Genomic DNA, 18,283 nt, shown 5'->3' with positions numbered 1-18,283 from the left:
GTGTGAAGACGCGTTGATACCCGTGTGGAGGTCTCGTGGCGCGAATGAGGCGTTTAGTGCGGCACAGTAGACGTGATTCCGCCTGGTTCGTGCGAATTGAGCATTGTCGCGGTAAATACGCGAGTTGAGAATATTGAATAAAAAACACGCCGCGGTAACCAATCAGGAGCTTGCTCTAGTAGTAACGTGATTACAGGAAGAGAGATGAGTCGCAGAAGCCACTCCCATGACGCGAATTTCTGCGTGAATGTCTCGATGACTATAATTTCACCCGCGGCTTTCACGCGCGAATGAAGCGAGTTAACTCAAAATGTTCAAGTGGCAAACTGGAAGCGGTAGACGCGAATTTGATGCCTCAAACGCAGCTGGTGTGAACCCACAGTAATGCTACGTACACACCAAATGCGGGGCATCGCTTTACTCACTCTAGATTACTGGCGGGATTTAACTTCGTGTCATGCGAATTTTTCGCTCTAGTTGAATATTTTTTTACTTGGCCGAAGACGCGTTTGAGGCGAATAGCGCGTGTTTTCAGGACAAACGCGCCGCCCATATCGCATCATTCGCATTGCCCCACGCGAGGTCGCATCTAATCGGATCTTTGCATTGACTTCATATGTAATCTACTCGCGCAAATCTTTGAACTTGCATCTGGTGTGAACCCACAGTAAGACCTGGTGTGGCGACATTTTTTTGTTGTTTGCACCATAATACTTAAATCTGTATAACTGGAACCTGTTACACAAATGTGAACAATTACACTGCTTCATGTTCGAAGAAAAATATTTGGTTATTATTAAGAAATCTGAAAAAAGACAAACCAAAGCTCAGAATGTTGAGAGGCGGCTTGGCAAAAAATTAAATAAAACTATGTGCAAAGTTTATAAAGACATAGCCCAGTACTATAACTACAGAATATTCCCACAAAACAAATGAAGAGCTCAGATGCAAAAGCCGTTAAATGCCACCTTTGACAAAAATAAGATGATGGTGTATAAAAATATTTTTTATATAGAGTTATTTTTGGGCCATTATTGCCTTTTATTTGATAGACAGTATGTAAAGACAGGACAGAACAAGGACAGGAAGTACAGGGTGGAGAGAGAGGGGTACAGGATCGGCAAAGTACCTCAAACCCGGGTCGCCAAAAGTGCGTCATATGTCGGTGGCACTGCCCACTACACTATCGGCTCAGAAATGAGATGATGATGTTGACCGAATGCTCTCGGCAAAAAAAAAAAAAAAATTGGATGAACGATGGCACTCGAACGTCAAGATGCAAGAGATTTTTACACGGTTAAAGGAGGTTTACTGAATATATTAGGATATTGACCAAATAGTTAAGGCTTTTACCTTTATTCAAAAAGGATAGTAAAGAGTGACTTGAGATGTTTATAGAAGTGGATGTTTTTGCTTGTACTTAGAGAGTTTTGCAGCGAAAGACAGTCAAATTTGTTAAATACCAATGAAATGACTAAACCGAAACATAAGAGCCTGAAAAAAGCTTTAGGTGAAATGTTTGTCTATGTATGCTTAATTACCTATCAGCTTTTTGTTTTACTGTGCATTATTTGTGTATTCAAATCACAACACCCCCCACCCCCGAGCAGATCTTAAACTTTGATCCACGTTTGGAAGTCACGCTCTACAGCTTACAAGAACAGACCCGTTTGTCGTCGATATAGGTTGCGGTGTAAAAACCACTGATGATTGCTTTATAGGCTCCCTTGGGGACATTAGCTGGGGGAAAAGCCTCTGTGTTTTGTTGCATAGAGAGCAGGATTGTATTTTGCTTGTGAGCGTGTTTGCAGAATCATGAGGTCTGCAGTATCTTCAGTGTTTATCCCGTTCTGCTGCAGTGACTCAGCTGCATTCTGCAGCTTAAAGGGACAGTGCAATCAAAAATGAAACTTTTTTCAACTTCTATATTTCTAAACTTAAAGTTTTTCTTTTTATATAACATAAAAACGAATTTTTTTAAAGTATGTTCTGGCTGCTCTTTACCACATAACGAAAGCGAATGGGGATCGTACTAAACTTCAAAATGAGAAAATAAACACTTATTATACTTAATAATAATAAAGTCCATTCATGCTGTAATTTAGCCCTGAATCTGTATTTGTGGTCACCTTGAGCCATACCTCATGCCTGGACTAACACAATAGTCAGCCATTTTAATCCTGTAAACCGAGATGATTAAGTCAGCCGTTCACAGCATTTGACCGTTCTGTCCCTGAGCGGCTTCTGCTGAAGGTTAATATTTTCTGTAACGTGAGTGCTCAAAGCTTAATCAAATAACTGCCTGACGCTTATTCAGAAGATCAGAAACAGACAATGACCACGCAAGCCTTTCCAAACTGGACTGTTTGCTGTTGATGACCATGAAAAAATGTTGAAGGAGAGCTGGGTGGCTTAGGCCAGGACTTAACCAGGTCAGAAAGGTGAAATTCTTCCTGACATCCTTACATTGGCATGAAATCCACTAATGACTTAAGGCTTTCCTTGATCTCTAGTATCTAACCACCCATCATCAACCATAAGGTCTTCTATTTTGGATTGTTTATATCACATAGACTGCTAAAGCTGATTTAGATGAAAGCAACAAGTTATCTCAAGGTCTCCTGCTTGTGATGGAAGGTTGTTTCATTTTGTTTGGATTATTTATAATGCTTTTGTTTTTGTCGCTGATCCCCATCCACTTTTTATTATGTAGAAACTTCTTTGGTGTTCTACAGGAGATTAAAAGTCATGTGTGACTTTTTAGTAAATTGTGACAGTTTACCCACAAAAGGATATTATCTCTTTACTGTATCTCTTTGAACGTTAAAAGGTAAATCCGATCTTTTGGGATTTCATTGTGGATTTGATGTATACTAGTTTTATTTGATGAAGGATTTAACGTAATCGTGCATAAAACTTTAGGAAGTCAAATCAGTTTTCAGATGAAGATTAAATCTAACAAGGGCTTGGTCAAGCTCAAAGTGCAGACTGAATTGGGCTCTAGTTTTGTTTTAAGAGGATGTTTACACCTGGTATTTAGATGCATTTTCAATCGGATCACGTGGACGAAGCTAAATGCAAGTGCAGACAGGGTGTAAAATGTTTTGAGTTTGTCCACTTTCGACCACATTCAGAGGTAGTCGAACACGCATTCGATCGGATTGCTTTTTTGTGTAGGCGCGCACGCGGTCGAATGTGTTCAAGCAGCCACAAATACTGCTTACTCTCTGCCCATTTATCTAATGGGATGTACCGAGCACAATGTTTTTCCATCAGACATGACTTCTAGCACGAGCCCACAGTGTTCAGTCTTTAGTTTTTCATTAATAAAACTAAAGTGGCTGCTCTTCGCTTCTTTAATTTTTGTTTCATTTTGCAAACGAGGGGAAAATTGCGTGAGCTTATTTCATCAATTGCGCTGAAATATCAGAGAAAGCTCTTACATATACAGTACATAAACAAAGCGTTGTGTAGCATGTTTACTACCAACTAGAGCTGTCAAAAGATTAATCGCGATTAATCATATACAAAATAAAAGTTTGTGTTTGCATAATTAGTGATGGGATTTATGGCTCTTTGAGGGGATCTGGATCTTTGCGATCCGTTCCTTTTAAAGAGCCGTTTAAACTTTGCAAATAGGACATCAGCCCCTTCAAGTCTTAAATGAACAATAACATCTGTGCATCTGTGTGAAACACGCATAGGAAAAAAAGAACGACAGAAAGAACGGCTCCCCTCCAGCCGCGACTCGGCTCCCATCGTTCATGTTTATGAGCCGTTCAAAAGAATCGGTTCGTTCGCGAACGTCACAAATCTATGCATAATATATGTCTGTGTGTACTGCATGTATAAATGAATGCACACATACATGTATGAATTCAAGAAAAAAATTATTTAGGTATGTAAACTCGATTAAAAAAATTAATCTAATTAATTAGAGGCTTTGTAATTAATTAATCGAAATTAATCACATTTTAATCACATATAAATATTTGACCTGAGAACATTGAGAAGTAATTTTTTCACATGGATCTTTAGTATACCATGAATAATGACTGAATACATAAGCTTAAGCAACAAAATATTGTTTATTTTTGTTCAACCAAGTCGTTGTACTCTGAGTTGGGCTAATGTCCACGCTAGCTGCTAGATGTTTTGCGTTGAGATAATACTTGAGGCTCGATGTGCTGCGGTGATATGTGAATTCCTTGTTGCATAGCTTACACACAACCATGCTCTTATCGACGCTTCCATCCGTTCGTTTTTTATAAAAAAAATTCCCATCCACAGGACCAACCAAAGCGATCTCATCAGCTTCTTTGTTCATGTTCACTGTGGTTTGTTGTTGTCTGAAGTCCTGAACGCTAGTTGGTGCTCCAGTATAATCGGTCCGCCGAAACTCATCCAATGAGAAATGTTCCGCGGTGCAAAAATAAGTGCGATTAAAATGCGTTAAAAATGTTTAACGTGTTATTTTTTGTGTAATTAATTAATCTTAATTAACGCATTAAAGTCCCGGCCCTAATAAATATACACGTAAATGATTCTTAAATACAAATATTAACGTGTATATATATATTTTGTATGCGATTAATCGCAATTAATCTTTTGACAGCTCTACTAACAACCCAAGCTTGCGGACTCTGACATAATATAAATGCGTGTCAATTTAAACCTGTACTACGTAATTTCTCCCGCTCGCATTTAAACTAAAGCAGAAGGACTCCCCCACAGATCATCCCTTCAAAGGGGACAAAAGGGGTCGAAACTAAACAACAGAGAAATTAAAATTCCAGGTTTAAATGTGAATGCGTCTCTTTTGCACACTTTTGATCCAATCGACCAAAACGCATCTTAATACCAGCTTTAAACGGCCTCTAAGGGCTCAGTCACACCAAAAGCGCTTTAAACGCTTGCAAACGCAAGGCGCGACGCACTGCCTTTTTAAAAAAAGAGCAGTGCAGCGCGGCTTTTCATATTGCTAAGCAACCACAGAGTCAGCTGTCTTGTCAATCAAATATTGAAGCGTGAGCGCTCTTTTGCTGATAACTGTCATATTAGCAGAAACTTTAAAAAGAGGGCGCTTGCTCTGACCTTGTTTGAGGATAAGAGGAGCACAAACACACAGGAGAGAGTGAGCGAGTGGAGTCCGGTTCTTCAAAGCAACTGTAAACTTCCCTCGCCACAACGTAAGGCCCGCCTCTCCCCTCATTCGATTGGACAATGGAAGACGCGAATGACGTCAGGCGCTCCTCCGCTCTCAGCTCTCCTTCAAAAACGCGTGCACGGCAGGCGGCAGAAAACCGCAAGGCGCTCGGCGTGCATAAACAGCGCGCAAACGCGCCCTGCCCATAGAATATCATTCAAAAAAGGCGCCTGCAACTGCCATAAACGCTTTTGGTGTGACTGAGCCCTAACTGTGCATCCAGCATTTATAGACAGTGCCATGTGTCCAAAGTTCACATCCTGATGCTTTTACCCGTTATCTTATTCATTAGAAACCATCCATTGCCATTTTTTTATTCATATTACTGTAGTGTGTGATATTAGCTATCTCTCTCTAATGAACATGTTGTGCTTTTCAAGAATCACACACATACAAAAGCGTGGGATGAATCCTCACCCTCCATCCTTCCCTTTTGTGGAATCTCTAAGTGCATTAACTTCCACAAAAGCCACGGTTAGTGACCCAAATGAAAGACCAACACAGAGTGGTTTTCTTTGACCCGCCTATGCAGTTTGACCTTGGAGTGATTGATCTTCAGGAGGGTTTGATGGATGATTGTCTTTTAAAGATGATTCAGGTCTGATTGATGGCCGGAAAACACAATGCAGGGTGGGCCTGCCTCCTCTTTATAACCTTCATGCCTGTTTTGGTAAAACTTCATAAAAAAGTCATAAAGAGTGATATAAAGTCATTAGAAGCAAATATTATATAAAAATAAAATACTATATATTAACTTGGCACTTACGTAAGTGGAAAAATTTATCATTAATGATGATAATGTGCAACAAGCCACCAGGAATCTTGTTTTCTCATAATAGTCAGTGTTTTAGGTATGAAAAATATTTTTTGCAAAAAATTCAAATTTTATTTTTATCACGATGAAGTAAGATTCCTAATGGATGAGTATTGTTTAACTCTTAAATGCCTTTTAATCATTGTTTGTTAGTGCCCTCCTATAATCTCATGACCCACAGCTGTATTCATAAATCTTATCAAAGGCAGTAGTTTTAACACCAGCATCACTTTGTAGAGACAGGTCTTTTCATGTTAAAATAACTCACTTCAGTTTTAAGTGGTGGTTTCTTATAGGTGAGAGTTATTGTATTGGATGATGCTCCCGCAGGTTTGGTTGCAGGTTCAGATACTGTAGGTCATAATGCAAAAGCCTCTTGCATTTTGTATTTGCGTGCATAACCTATTGTATTCCTTGGCTTCATCTCAGGATTTAGTTTAAGGCCATGTTATCTGTTTTCCTGCATGCCAATATTTTGGCAGGTACGGGGGAGCAGTCAAATAGCAGATCTGTGCGGCTCTGATTCAGAAGCATTTTGTTTAGACTCCATTAAAGTCTGCGCTTTTAAGTTATATGTTTTCATTGTGTACTTTTTTTGGTTAAGGATATCCGGGAAATCAATCAAACGTAGGCTCGGCCACAGAGTGTAAAAGCGAGGAAATTGGATGAATTATTAAATTGGTTTTGAGAACGTTCAGCACTTCAGGGTGTATTAATAATGAGTCATAAGTCTTTTAATGGGAATTTATGAGAACAGGAAGGTTTGAAGGTAGTTCTTGGATAATGATAACATATCCTTTATGTTCACGTTGATTACATGAGCGAGTGATTAAAGCGTGATAATTATCCTTTTAATAATACAAACTTTATCTGAGGAATTCACAACACAAATACAGTTGATATAAAGTGTCTTGACAGTTTCCTGTACCTTGTGTAGATTAACCAGTTAGATGCTTGAATGGCACTAAGGAATAAATAAATAAGATGTAGAAGGAAAATTTGAGTCATAATTGTTCATTCAGTTTTTTAGGAATTTGGAATGTGTGTATGTATGACATGTTGCCAGATAAAGGGTTAAATATTATATCTTTAAGTGATTTAAGTAAAAAGACACTTAATTTAATCAATAAAATGTTTGGAAAATTCATTAACAGTTAATTTTTTGCTTCATTCTTCTTCATAAGGAAAACATTTTTGTTGCAGCAATCTAAAGGGTTAAGTTCAATTGAACAATGTGTGGCCGTTACAAGCGTCTTGTGCTTTGTGCTCGGCTTAGGTTTCATTTCTGTTTCACTTCTGTGTAGTAGAGACATAAGGGTGCATGTTATCAGTGAAAATCGATACGATTTAATGCTACGCTGGTGAGAAGGACTCTTGACATGTGGTTGAGTTGAAAATAATGGTATGATGGCTGCAGCTGTTTACATGGTGGTGCTTTTTTCCTCTGTTAAGGGATTACATACAGTATTGCTAAGGCAAACGTGACTTTTACTATTGCCAAGTTGTTATTTTTTTTTAAGTCCCTTGAAGAGTTAAATTTGTGGCACACCGTTTGGCTACAGACATTACACAAGCAAGCAGTACACACAAAACATTATACCACCATCTCTGTATAACTTATGATTCACTACATGTTCGTGTCCTTTACATTATATGCACTTACGCGCAAATTGCCAACAAAACACAGTCATTTGATGCCGTTTTACTTACCACCTGCGACTCATGACCCGGTTGGGACCACCCCATTTTCAACGAAATCCAGCATTAAACAAACACACACGGCACACGCACAACTCCACTGCTACTCTGGATAAACAAACTATATCCATTGTTTCCATAATGCTGGGTTCTTTGGAAAGCTGGACAAGCTTAAATTTCCCTCACAAACTTCTTTGGTGACATTGATTTTGTGTCAACTCTTGGTTAGTGTGTGCTATTCTGGTTCCCAGGGGTCCTTGAAATCCTTGAAAGTTTGTGAATTTGGGGGGATTCAAGGCCCTGGGAAGTTTTTGAAAATATACGTGCATAGATACTGGTCATTGAAAGTGCTTGAATCTATTTTATGCAAGTTTTCTGGAATAAAATGAATGTATATAACTGTTGTTCCCTTAGAAGGGAACGAGGCGCTGCGTCTCCTATGCTATAATTCCTGCGTCCCTATAACGCCGTCTTTGGCAATATTTTAGATAGCGATATACTTCCTGGCTCCTGCGTCACCCTGTCTTTGTCGTTAAGCCTCACCATTGGTTGATTTTGATTTACACATTCAGACGCACTTACCCCTGGATGCGTCCCCAAAGTGTCATCGCAGTGACGCAGCGCGAGTTTCCTAGAAAGGAAACTGTACACAATGTAATCTTGCCCTCACTTGAAATGTGTCCCCACATTTAGTCCTTTATTTTGAAGGTATTGAACCTGGAAAGTCATTAAAAGGTCCTTGAATTTGATTTTAACTAGGGTGTGGGAACCCTGGATTTAAGTGCCCATGTAAGGACTTCTACTGTACTCCTGGGACTTATTACGCAACAGATTCAGTAGTCGAAAAAAAACTTCTGAAACGTGTACGAACCATGACAAAGTGAAATAGAAATACTTTGTCATATGTCTAGTGGTTTTTTTGAACCTTTGCCCATGTTTAGCGTGAGAACTCTCTTAATAAGTCAGAAAGGATGAAATAGCTTTAGACACCCCCCTTTAATATAAGAGGTGTACTGCTACTTAAACAGTTTTTACTTTGCAAATGACTTGGATTGAAGAAGGGAGCCATATGTGAGATCAGAGGGACTCATGTGTGTCTCTTTGACATGGGGCAGTGAACAAGCGATGACCCTATAGCAACAGGATACTATAGGAGTGCCCTGGCGTCATTGCTGAAAGTTTTGCATCATTAGTTATAGATTAATAGATTAAGATTATTACACTGTACCTCACTATACAGTAAATACTATTTAAGACATACATCCTTTGTGGAAATAACTGCCTGCAGGAACATAAAAGAGGTCATGTCTTTTTGATTACACGTGGCTGGTGTCCAGAAGGAAACTTCCAGGTTTAATCTTGGTCTTGCAGAGTTCCTGTGCACCGATGCCATGGTCACAGGTTGCCAGGTCAATTGTTACTTGTTTGCATCAGAGGAAGTGTCCGCTATCAGTTTAAGGGCAGAAAATACTTTAGTTGCTGATCCAGGCTGAACTGCCTGTTCTTCTGCAGCGATTGTTACACACAACACCAAAGCTGACATGAAAAGACGTTTAGCAGTTTGTGACTTCTGCATGTACACTACAAAAGTACTGCAAAGAATTATGATCAAGTGGAAGATTTCCTGTATTTGCAGGGTTTCCCGCAGAAAATTTGTTGGTTTAGGTGGTAGGGTTGGAAGGGTGGGCGGGGCCGGGGGGGCATGGCAATCAAAGGGGTGGTGTACGCATCATGATGAAAATAAAAATATTTTTATTAAAAACACTCAAATAAAACTTAATTTTGAAGAAATTATTACAGAAAATGAACACATACTAGTTATTAATGAGTTAAATGTTTTTAACAGATACCTCTAATAGGAATAGCTGCGTAATGAAGTGAAACTAACGTTAAAGGGTTAATAAACACAAACTGAAGCAGATCTTGTAGATCTGATGAACGATGATGGATAGTGAGAAGATTGTAAAAACTGATTATTTCCCGCTATTAATTACATTATCTTAAAGGAGTGTAACTTCTGTAGCATGTAAATAATGCACATAAATAACGTGAGCAAGAGCGCTCATCAATTATATCGAATCAACAAGCACGTGAAACCTAGCTAGCAGGTTGCTCAAACAGCAAAATCACCAGCTAACTTACTTTAAATTTGCAAGAACTATAGACTAATACAATAACAGGCTCAAATAAACCCAAAACATAAGTCCACTTACAGTTCTCACGGACGAGCGTTTTATCAACTGGCTATCCTCCAGACAGTGACGGACCATGTCTTTTTCTCATTACGACCGTGTGGTGCGCGTGCATGCTTGCGGTGTGAAGCACGTCCGCACTATTCTCCGAGATGCACTTGACGGACTTTTGTGCAACAACATTTTTTTTGGGACGACCTAGTTAAGGTGATAGGGTTTCCCAGCTTAGGCGGGCCGCCCGAACTGCAAAGTTCACTGCAATGAAAGTCCTGTTTTTTTATTTTATTCAGTTCAAGTTAAATTTATCATGATTTTTTTTTTTATCTAGAATATGACTTTGCATGTTGCTTACTTTGATTTTTGCATTCTGCATTATTATTTATCTTTTGTACTATTTTAGTTCTGCCAAAAAAAGTGTGTGATACTAAACTCCCTTCTGAAAATCTATAGTTTGGTTAGATTTTTTCTAGGGATGCACCGAATGTTTGGCAACCAAAACTATTCAGCCGAAAATAGCTAAAAAAAACATTTATAAAATGCTTTAACGCTGCCAACATTTTTGCTGCGTTTATAAAGCGTGCACACCTCTCACTATACACTAATATACAGTATTCAATCGCATCATCATAAACTGTAATGTTCAGTATTGTATTGTATTCGATTATCATTTATTTGCCCGAACAATGAAAAACCTTTTTGCCATTTTCGGACGAATAGTTTCGGTGTCGAACATTCGGTGCACCCCTACTCTTTTCTTTCAATCTTTTAACAAGCATCAGTTACTTGGCTTGTCAACCCATGGCTTGGTCAAATATGGGCATTTTCTAGGTTAATTCAAACCAGTGTTTGGGTGTATCCATATTTACCCAATTATATGTGAAAAAACACAGTATTTTTTAATGAACTTGTAAATAACCTTGTTATGCATGGAGCTGTTACTGTTTCAAGATATACAGAGGTTTTAAGTTTTCAAAACCACAGAAATTTTTTGTGAAGAGCTGTGTTCACACAAATTAATTATATCATTAAGTCATGTAATTATTTGTTGTTTACATTTTAATATATATATATTATAAAAAAATATTTTTTTGAAAGAGTACTATAATTTACCCGGCATACATTTTGTATGTTGCTTAAAAATAAATGTATTGTGTCCATTTGAAAAGTTGTTTGTATATGCAGACATTTAAAAACAACTACAATACATTTTATCATTGCAATGGCAATATGGCAACAATGTGAAACTGTGGTTTTTTCCTTGAGGTTATCATACCGCCAAAATCTCATACTGGACCATGCCTAAACCCTGTATAATAGTGTTTTAAGCATTATTTGTTTAAATTATGTAAAAGCTTGCTAAACCTAATTGATTTTGCACTTTTGCACAATGCTTTTAACATTATCTTCTGACATATACCTCTAATAATGCTTGACAGTATTGAATGCACCCTCGCATACACCGAATGTGTGCGTACAGTCACTAATGTGATGGCTATCGTGTTTGCAGCCTTTAAATCATGGTGGGGCTTTTCTTCTTCATCTGATAAACTGTGATGTGGCCTTTTGCTTATCAGCTGAGTCATATGAGAGGAAAGCCGCTTTCCAGCATCACCTAAAGCTGGCCGTTTGTTCTTCAAAGAGCGTTTGTGTCGGAAGGATGGAGTGTTTGTGGATAAAAGAAGGGAAAACCAAACCAAAGCTTACCAGTCATGGTTGTTTGCAAATTCTAAGCATTTCTTGGAGTCATTTCAAACTTCAAACGTGTTTCTTCACCATTTTGCTTTATTGTAATCTCCAACTATCTAGGTCTTGACCAGATTTTTGCTGATTTTTGCCGTTTGTTCTGTCCATGAACTTAGGCATATCATTTGTGACACCAACTGGAGAAATAATTTATTTATTCTTTTGCAGAGAAAGTTGAAAAAGAAAATCTTCAGAGCTGTGAGACTTTGCTCAGTGCTGGAAAAAAAGATGACAAACCCTTACAAGAAGTTGCCCACAAGACCTCCAAGAAAGGTGAGCAGATTCAATGTCTTGCAAAAGACCCAACAACCTATACAAGACCGATCTGGTTGATTCAGTTTGTTGCATACTCATTTGCGTTGAGTACGAAAAGCCACAAAGCCCCTGGTAAATGAAATCACCTTCACCGTGAGATGGCACCCTGCCGTCTCATCCGGAAGATTATAACAACGCTTTGAGTCAATCGCACAGCACTAGTTAATACTGGCAAAAAGCCAAGAAAAAGAAGTCAAGACAATAGGCTAAAACCCTCGACAGGCTGCAATGAAGGTCACTATTTTACACATGCATTGTCAATTGAATTACACCATAATTCAAAGTCAAATCCTGTCAGCTGCCCAATTCAAAACACATCACAACCATAAAACGCAAGCTTTGAAATACAATACAGCCCACATTCCTCTGTTCTGTTGATGAGATTACAGGGGACAAGCAGGTCTCTATCGAAATCCCAAGTGGCATATGTGACCGGCATAAAAAATATCTGTGCACACAGTTTACACCACCTGTGTAAATGTGATAGGGTCTGATAACATACAGTTGTTGAATGTGGGCGCGTTTGTGGGGCGATGCTTGTTTTCTTGTTTTAATTTTTACATTTTTTATCCCAGTTTAGTGTGCAGAGATAACTTATACAACTCTTTTTGTAGGGTGAGTCGAACACTTAAAACACTGCGGCTTATTTGAACTATTGGTCAACTTCTGGTTCAACCAATAGTGTGAGTTTGGGGCGGGGCTACCCAGTTGTATAAACAGTAGGAGGCAAGATGAAATAAACATTTGTGGTGCTTACATAATTTTCATTTGGCATATTTACAATTTGCATATAGATGATTGTTACGTAACAATGCTATCAAAACAGGCTCACTAACACGCTAGCATCATACAGAAAGGTGTATCTGGTGGAAAACATTTATTGCAACTTTTTTGCAATAACATGCTTCACTGCTCTTATTAGTGATTTTTTCTTAATTTTAATAGACACAACCCCACCTGAGGGTATAACCCCATCTTTAAAATGTGATGGCAATTCACATACAGTATTATATTTTCTGCAATGTTTCTCTTCAGAGGCTCCAGGCACTAGGAATGTTTTTGCACGACTTCTGAAGGTGGCTCAGCACATTTTGGAAACTGGGAAGATCGCTACAACTGTCAAGTCTTCTCCTGCCAAGAAGAGCTCCGCCCTCGCCCGTCTCCCCAAAACCAGAACCTCCACTCTCTCCCATACACAGGTGCGGCTTATTTTATGACCACCTTCGTATTTACTTTATATAAATAATGTGCTAAAAGCAAAAAAATCCAAATGTGTTAGAAAGGATATATGTGAAGAAACATTATTTTCCTATGTGTTATGACTTCATGTGTGTGTTTCGTAGCCTCGCACCAGGAGAAGCAGCAGTAGGCGTTCCCAGAATTCCACTGTGGGTGTGGTCAGGAAAAATCGACTACCTTCGCAAGATTCAGACGCATGTGCCAGTGAAGACAGGTGTGTGAGGGACAACCAAACATAGTGATTGACAAGAAAATATTACACCACCCAGATATCCGTCAGCTGGGTGTTTAGTTTGTTCTTTGTTTTCATCCCTAACCTTTCTTATGCGGAATACTGACGTCTCTTCTCAAAGGACGGTCATGATCCAAAAATGACAAAAGTATAATAAAAGAGGTTTTAATATTCTCATACACTAAATATAGATTCACATTGGCGATGTGATGGGGCATGTGTTTCTTAACTGAAGATGCCGTCCCTAAATTAAGAGCTTTGGGCTGTTTCTCAGACAAAGCTGTAAAATTAGTACATAATAACAATTTATGGGTGAATTTTTCATATATGAACACTTGAGCAACTCTTGGGTGTTGATGTATATGTGCCTGTCACAAATGTGGTCTTTACAGTTTGGTTTTGTTGTGAGTCGATTTATGGTTTTGTACTTTTGTAATCTTGTTCCAGGGCTTTAACTGTCTGGGAAAACGCTTCTGGCTAATTGAGATACTTTGCGTGTATGATGTTGTTTGCATGTCTGTGTGTATATTTATCATCGTGCAGGAAAATCAAGTTTAAGTGCCTGCCATCGCATTTCTTTTTGCAAGGAAGCGTACATACAGAAAATTGTTGAAATGCCTGATAATCGAGCACGCCTAAGACAGGCTTACTTATCTGCCGTAGACACTTATCTTCATGTTGCTTTATAAGTATTTATTCGAAAAATTTTGAATCTGCGTTTTGAGATTTCATCTAATCTGGGAAAATGTGCCTTACAAAAATTACCCTTATGTCTTTTAAAAACGTTTTACTTTCGTGGTCTCTTTCTTAGTTTGTTGCTTTCTAAAAAAAATATAATTCATAACATAACATTTTTTTTAAGGGAAAAGACCCATCACAGTTAAAGGAAAACACCACAGTTTTTCAATTTTTACTATGTTCTTACCTCAACTTAGACTAATTAATACATATCTATCTTTTTTCAAAGCGTCCACATAATCTATGTACAGCACCTCGTGATTGTGTTAGCATTTAGCCTAGCCCCATTCATTCCTTAGGATCCAAACAGGGATGAATTTAGAAGCCACCAAACACTTCCATGTTTTCCCCATTTAAAGACTGTTACATGAGTAGTTACACGAGTAAGTATGGTGGCACAAAATAATTTTAGTTAGTTTGCAGCACTTTGACCTCGGCGCGCAAAACATCATCACCCCTGAGTATTCCCCCTCTCGTTCCAACGTCCGTCAATATTACTGCGCCCAATGTCAAAGTGCTGCTAACTAAGTGCTCTTCCGCCATACAATATAGTTCTCATTTTTTATTCACTTAAAAAAGCCATGTTTTATTTTGTGCCACCATACTTACTCATGTAACTACTCATGTGACAGTCTTTAAAAAGGAAAAACATGTAAGTGTTTGGTGGCTTCTAAATTCATCCCTGTTTGGATCCTAAGGAATGAATGGGGCTAGGCTAAATGCTAACACATTCACGACGCGCTGTACAAGATTAAGTGTATGCATTGAAAAAAATAGGTATGTATTAATTTGTCTTAAGTTGGGGTAAAACCATAGTAAAATATTGAAAAACGGTGGTGTTTTCCTTTAAGCACCTACATACCATTCTTGCCAGCTTCCGCATTAGTGTCACAACAATGAAATTGCTAAAACCTAATGGGGTCGCCAAGGGTCACTGTGTGGATTATTGTAATGGGACATAATGAGAAGATAATAGGACTGCTTCTCTGTGGGTGGTTAAACCTTCAGATCTGGTTTTCAGCACTTCAGCCTGATCCTGCAAAAATAGATGTAATTGCAGGATTTGTTCTGTTTCCAATAAAACAAAATATCAGTGAATTAAGTAATAAATGGGTCTCATTAACTAAGCATGATTTAAGCAAATTTGTTCGTAAAATGTGCGTACGGACATTTTAACTTACAAATCATGATTCAACAAAAATTTTTATACTAAAATGTCTTCTAAATGTTTAGCCCGCATATGCGCAATAATCATGAACAAGAAAAAAGAACCCTATAATATATATCGGTGTTAAATATTTTACATGTTTTTCCTTGTTCGTGATTATTGCGTACGTGTGGTCTAAGTTGTTCATACATTTTGCATACATTTAAAATGAATTGTTGAATCATGATTTGTAAGTTAAAACGTCCGTTTGTGCGTACGCATGATTAGTGAATGAAACCCATTGTCCATGTAAATGATAAATATAGCCATGGCAAAAAGTTACAAAGTTTTATTATGAAAAACTAAGGAATTTATTTAAACTTTGCTTGTTAAATGTGCTAAACCATGGGTCTTCAACTAGCGGGGGTGGGGGTCGATGATATTACTGGGGGTCTTCCAAATAATGTTTTTTATTAATTTAAAACATTATTGGGTTAATAATCAAATTAAAACTTTAAATGAAGAGCATAACGTTCCCATGATCATATATATTTAGTTGAATTAATATGTTATAATATAAATGTAGTATACCAAAAATAAAATATTATTTTTTAATATCTTTTTAATAGGGATGCACCGATAGGATTTTTCTGGGCCGATACCGATACCGATTTAAGCAGACAACTTCTGGCCGATACCGATGCCGATACCGATATTAAACACTATACAACACTATACAGTTGGTCTATTAGCTAGTTTATTTCTGCATCAAATTATTTCTACTGAACATGGATTGTATCTAATTAACATTCAACTGACCAACATAATAAGAGGCACAAATTAAGCTAAAACAAATATAATAAGACAACATGACAACCTTCAAAGGTGGTTTTTGCTATTCAGCATTTCTTTTATTAACAACATTAACTATTTTTTTTTTACATATAATGGATTTCTTTAATAAACATAAATAATGTCAGTGCTTATTGCTTTAAACAGAGTATAAATATTGCTACTTCAAAAAAGTTGGACTTCTTGCCCCACTAAAGTGCAGTCTGTTTCTTTTATTGTCCAAGACATTTGAGCCAGCTCAACAAAGGTTTTCTGTCGGTGCTTAAGTATAGACCCCTTCACGGTTCACGTCACAGGCAGTTTCCACTGCGCATGTCAGGGTCAGAAAAGCCATTACAGCAGATAGAGTTGCGTATTATACGGTATCGTCAAAAATGCCTACTTACGTTGTGGGTTCTGAAAATCGCACCAGGTCTTTCGTTAAGTTTTCGCGATTCATGCAGAATCTCAAAAACAGAAAAATACAACATCTGCAGCTGCAAGCAATTAACGTGCAGACTGGAACAATGCAAATATCAAAGAGGCTTGTGTTTGTTGTGTTTACTTCATTTGAGGTAAGTCATCATTTTTCAGCCCTGTTAGATTACATTATAAAGCCTGGATGGTATGAACAGTTTGACCCCATGCTGCGCGCGCACCCGATAGTGATCAATGTTTACAAACTTTGAAGGGGTCTATAGTGCACACTAGGGCTGGACCAGAATGTTCGAATATTCGTTCCGTTGGTTGACATTCGATTTTCAGTTTTGAGATTCGAATATATATATATTTTACAGCGTTAATGCAGAGCTTTTGCCAAGCAGGAAGTGCGCTTCACGCTCCAGCTCTATAGGTGGCGCAGAGAGACCAACATCCATAGCCAACAGCACCAAACTGCACTAGTAGAAGAGATCAGAAAGAAATCGCCTCAAAGCGGGCTTCCTGCTTTGGCATTCACACTAATAGTGTTGTAAATAACGTTCAGTTTTTTGCAAAAACTGATTGATTTGCTTCACAAGACATCAATATGTCACACGGAGTTATGGGGGATTACTTTTGTATGAGATATACATGTTTAAAGTGGCGGATCGGTTGACTTGCATGACGGAGCACTGGGGTTTCTGCAAAATATCTTCTTTATTGTTCTACTGATGAAAAACATATTGGATGGTGTAAGTGTTAGTAAATAAACTTGATTTTAAAAGTATATGCTACCGTTTTATTACAGTTTGTTGAACTTCATTCGTTCATTTATTTACGTTGTTTTATTTAAATGGGCTAAGTTACCCTTTACGTTATCAGTAATTACTATGCTTCTAATTTCTTATACGGGAGTGTTTGTTTGTTAGAAAAATGTTAGGCTAACGTTACCTTATTAAAAGTATTGCTCGTGTTTTGTTTCACTAATGCTGTTCTCGCAGCACGCGTGACAGGCACGCCGCTACATACGCATACAGATTCCTGCCTTTATTAAAGAGAAAAATATGTTCAGCCCCTCCTTCCGAAGCTTTGAATATTTGATTTGATTTCTACTAGAGCTTTGAAGCTCAAAAAATGGTATTCGGAACAGCCCTAGTGCACACCCAAACATTAAATCATTTTAATTGAACATGCAATTCATTGACTTTATGCGGTTAATTAATAAATATATCGGTATCGGCCTCTCTCATGCTATTGCCGATATGTCGATGGTTTCAAATTCATCTAAAATCGGCCGATACATATCGGCGGCCGATGCATCGGTGCATCACTACTTTTTAACATAACCATCCTTACAAAGTATGTGTTATAAATAATAGTAAATACACAGTAAATATTTGATAAATGTGCTCCTCCTCTCTATCCTGTAAGGGGTCATTGGCCTGAAAAAGACCTCTGTGATAAACTTTAAGGGGTGGTTTCCCGGACAGGGATTAATTGTAGACTAAAATAAATGTAAGAGCTGTTAAAACTGAAAACAATTTGCACTTACATATCTTAAAATACATCAGTGCTCTTTGTTTTGCTTCAAAATGCACACAAGTAATGTTTTTAGTAAGGCATGTTTGTTAAAACTAGTTATATTTCCTAATTAAACTAAAGCCTAGTCCTGGCTTAAGCTAATCACTTTCTGGGAAACCACCCGTGA

General features: G+C 37.9%; 1 protein-coding gene across 1 annotated transcript in view; it reads left to right on the top strand.

Moving 5' to 3' along the window:
• The window catches only part of LOC129434226 (uncharacterized), a 51,032-nt gene that overhangs the window by 17,993 nt on the left and 14,756 nt on the right, over positions 1-18,283 (top strand). The window contains exons 11-13 of the mRNA XM_055193139.2: positions 11,822-11,926; positions 13,004-13,167; positions 13,312-13,421. Coding sequence (XP_055049114.2) covers positions 11,822-11,926; positions 13,004-13,167; positions 13,312-13,421 — 379 coding nt within the window. The remainder of the gene's footprint in view (positions 1-11,821; positions 11,927-13,003; positions 13,168-13,311; positions 13,422-18,283) is intronic.

This window comes from Misgurnus anguillicaudatus, chromosome 6 (assembly GCF_027580225.2).
Source record: "Misgurnus anguillicaudatus chromosome 6, ASM2758022v2, whole genome shotgun sequence".
Classification (NCBI taxonomy): Eukaryota; Metazoa; Chordata; class Actinopteri; order Cypriniformes; family Cobitidae; genus Misgurnus; species Misgurnus anguillicaudatus.
Note: the sequence above shows the minus strand (reverse complement) of the source record. Positions and strands in the feature narration are given on the sequence as shown.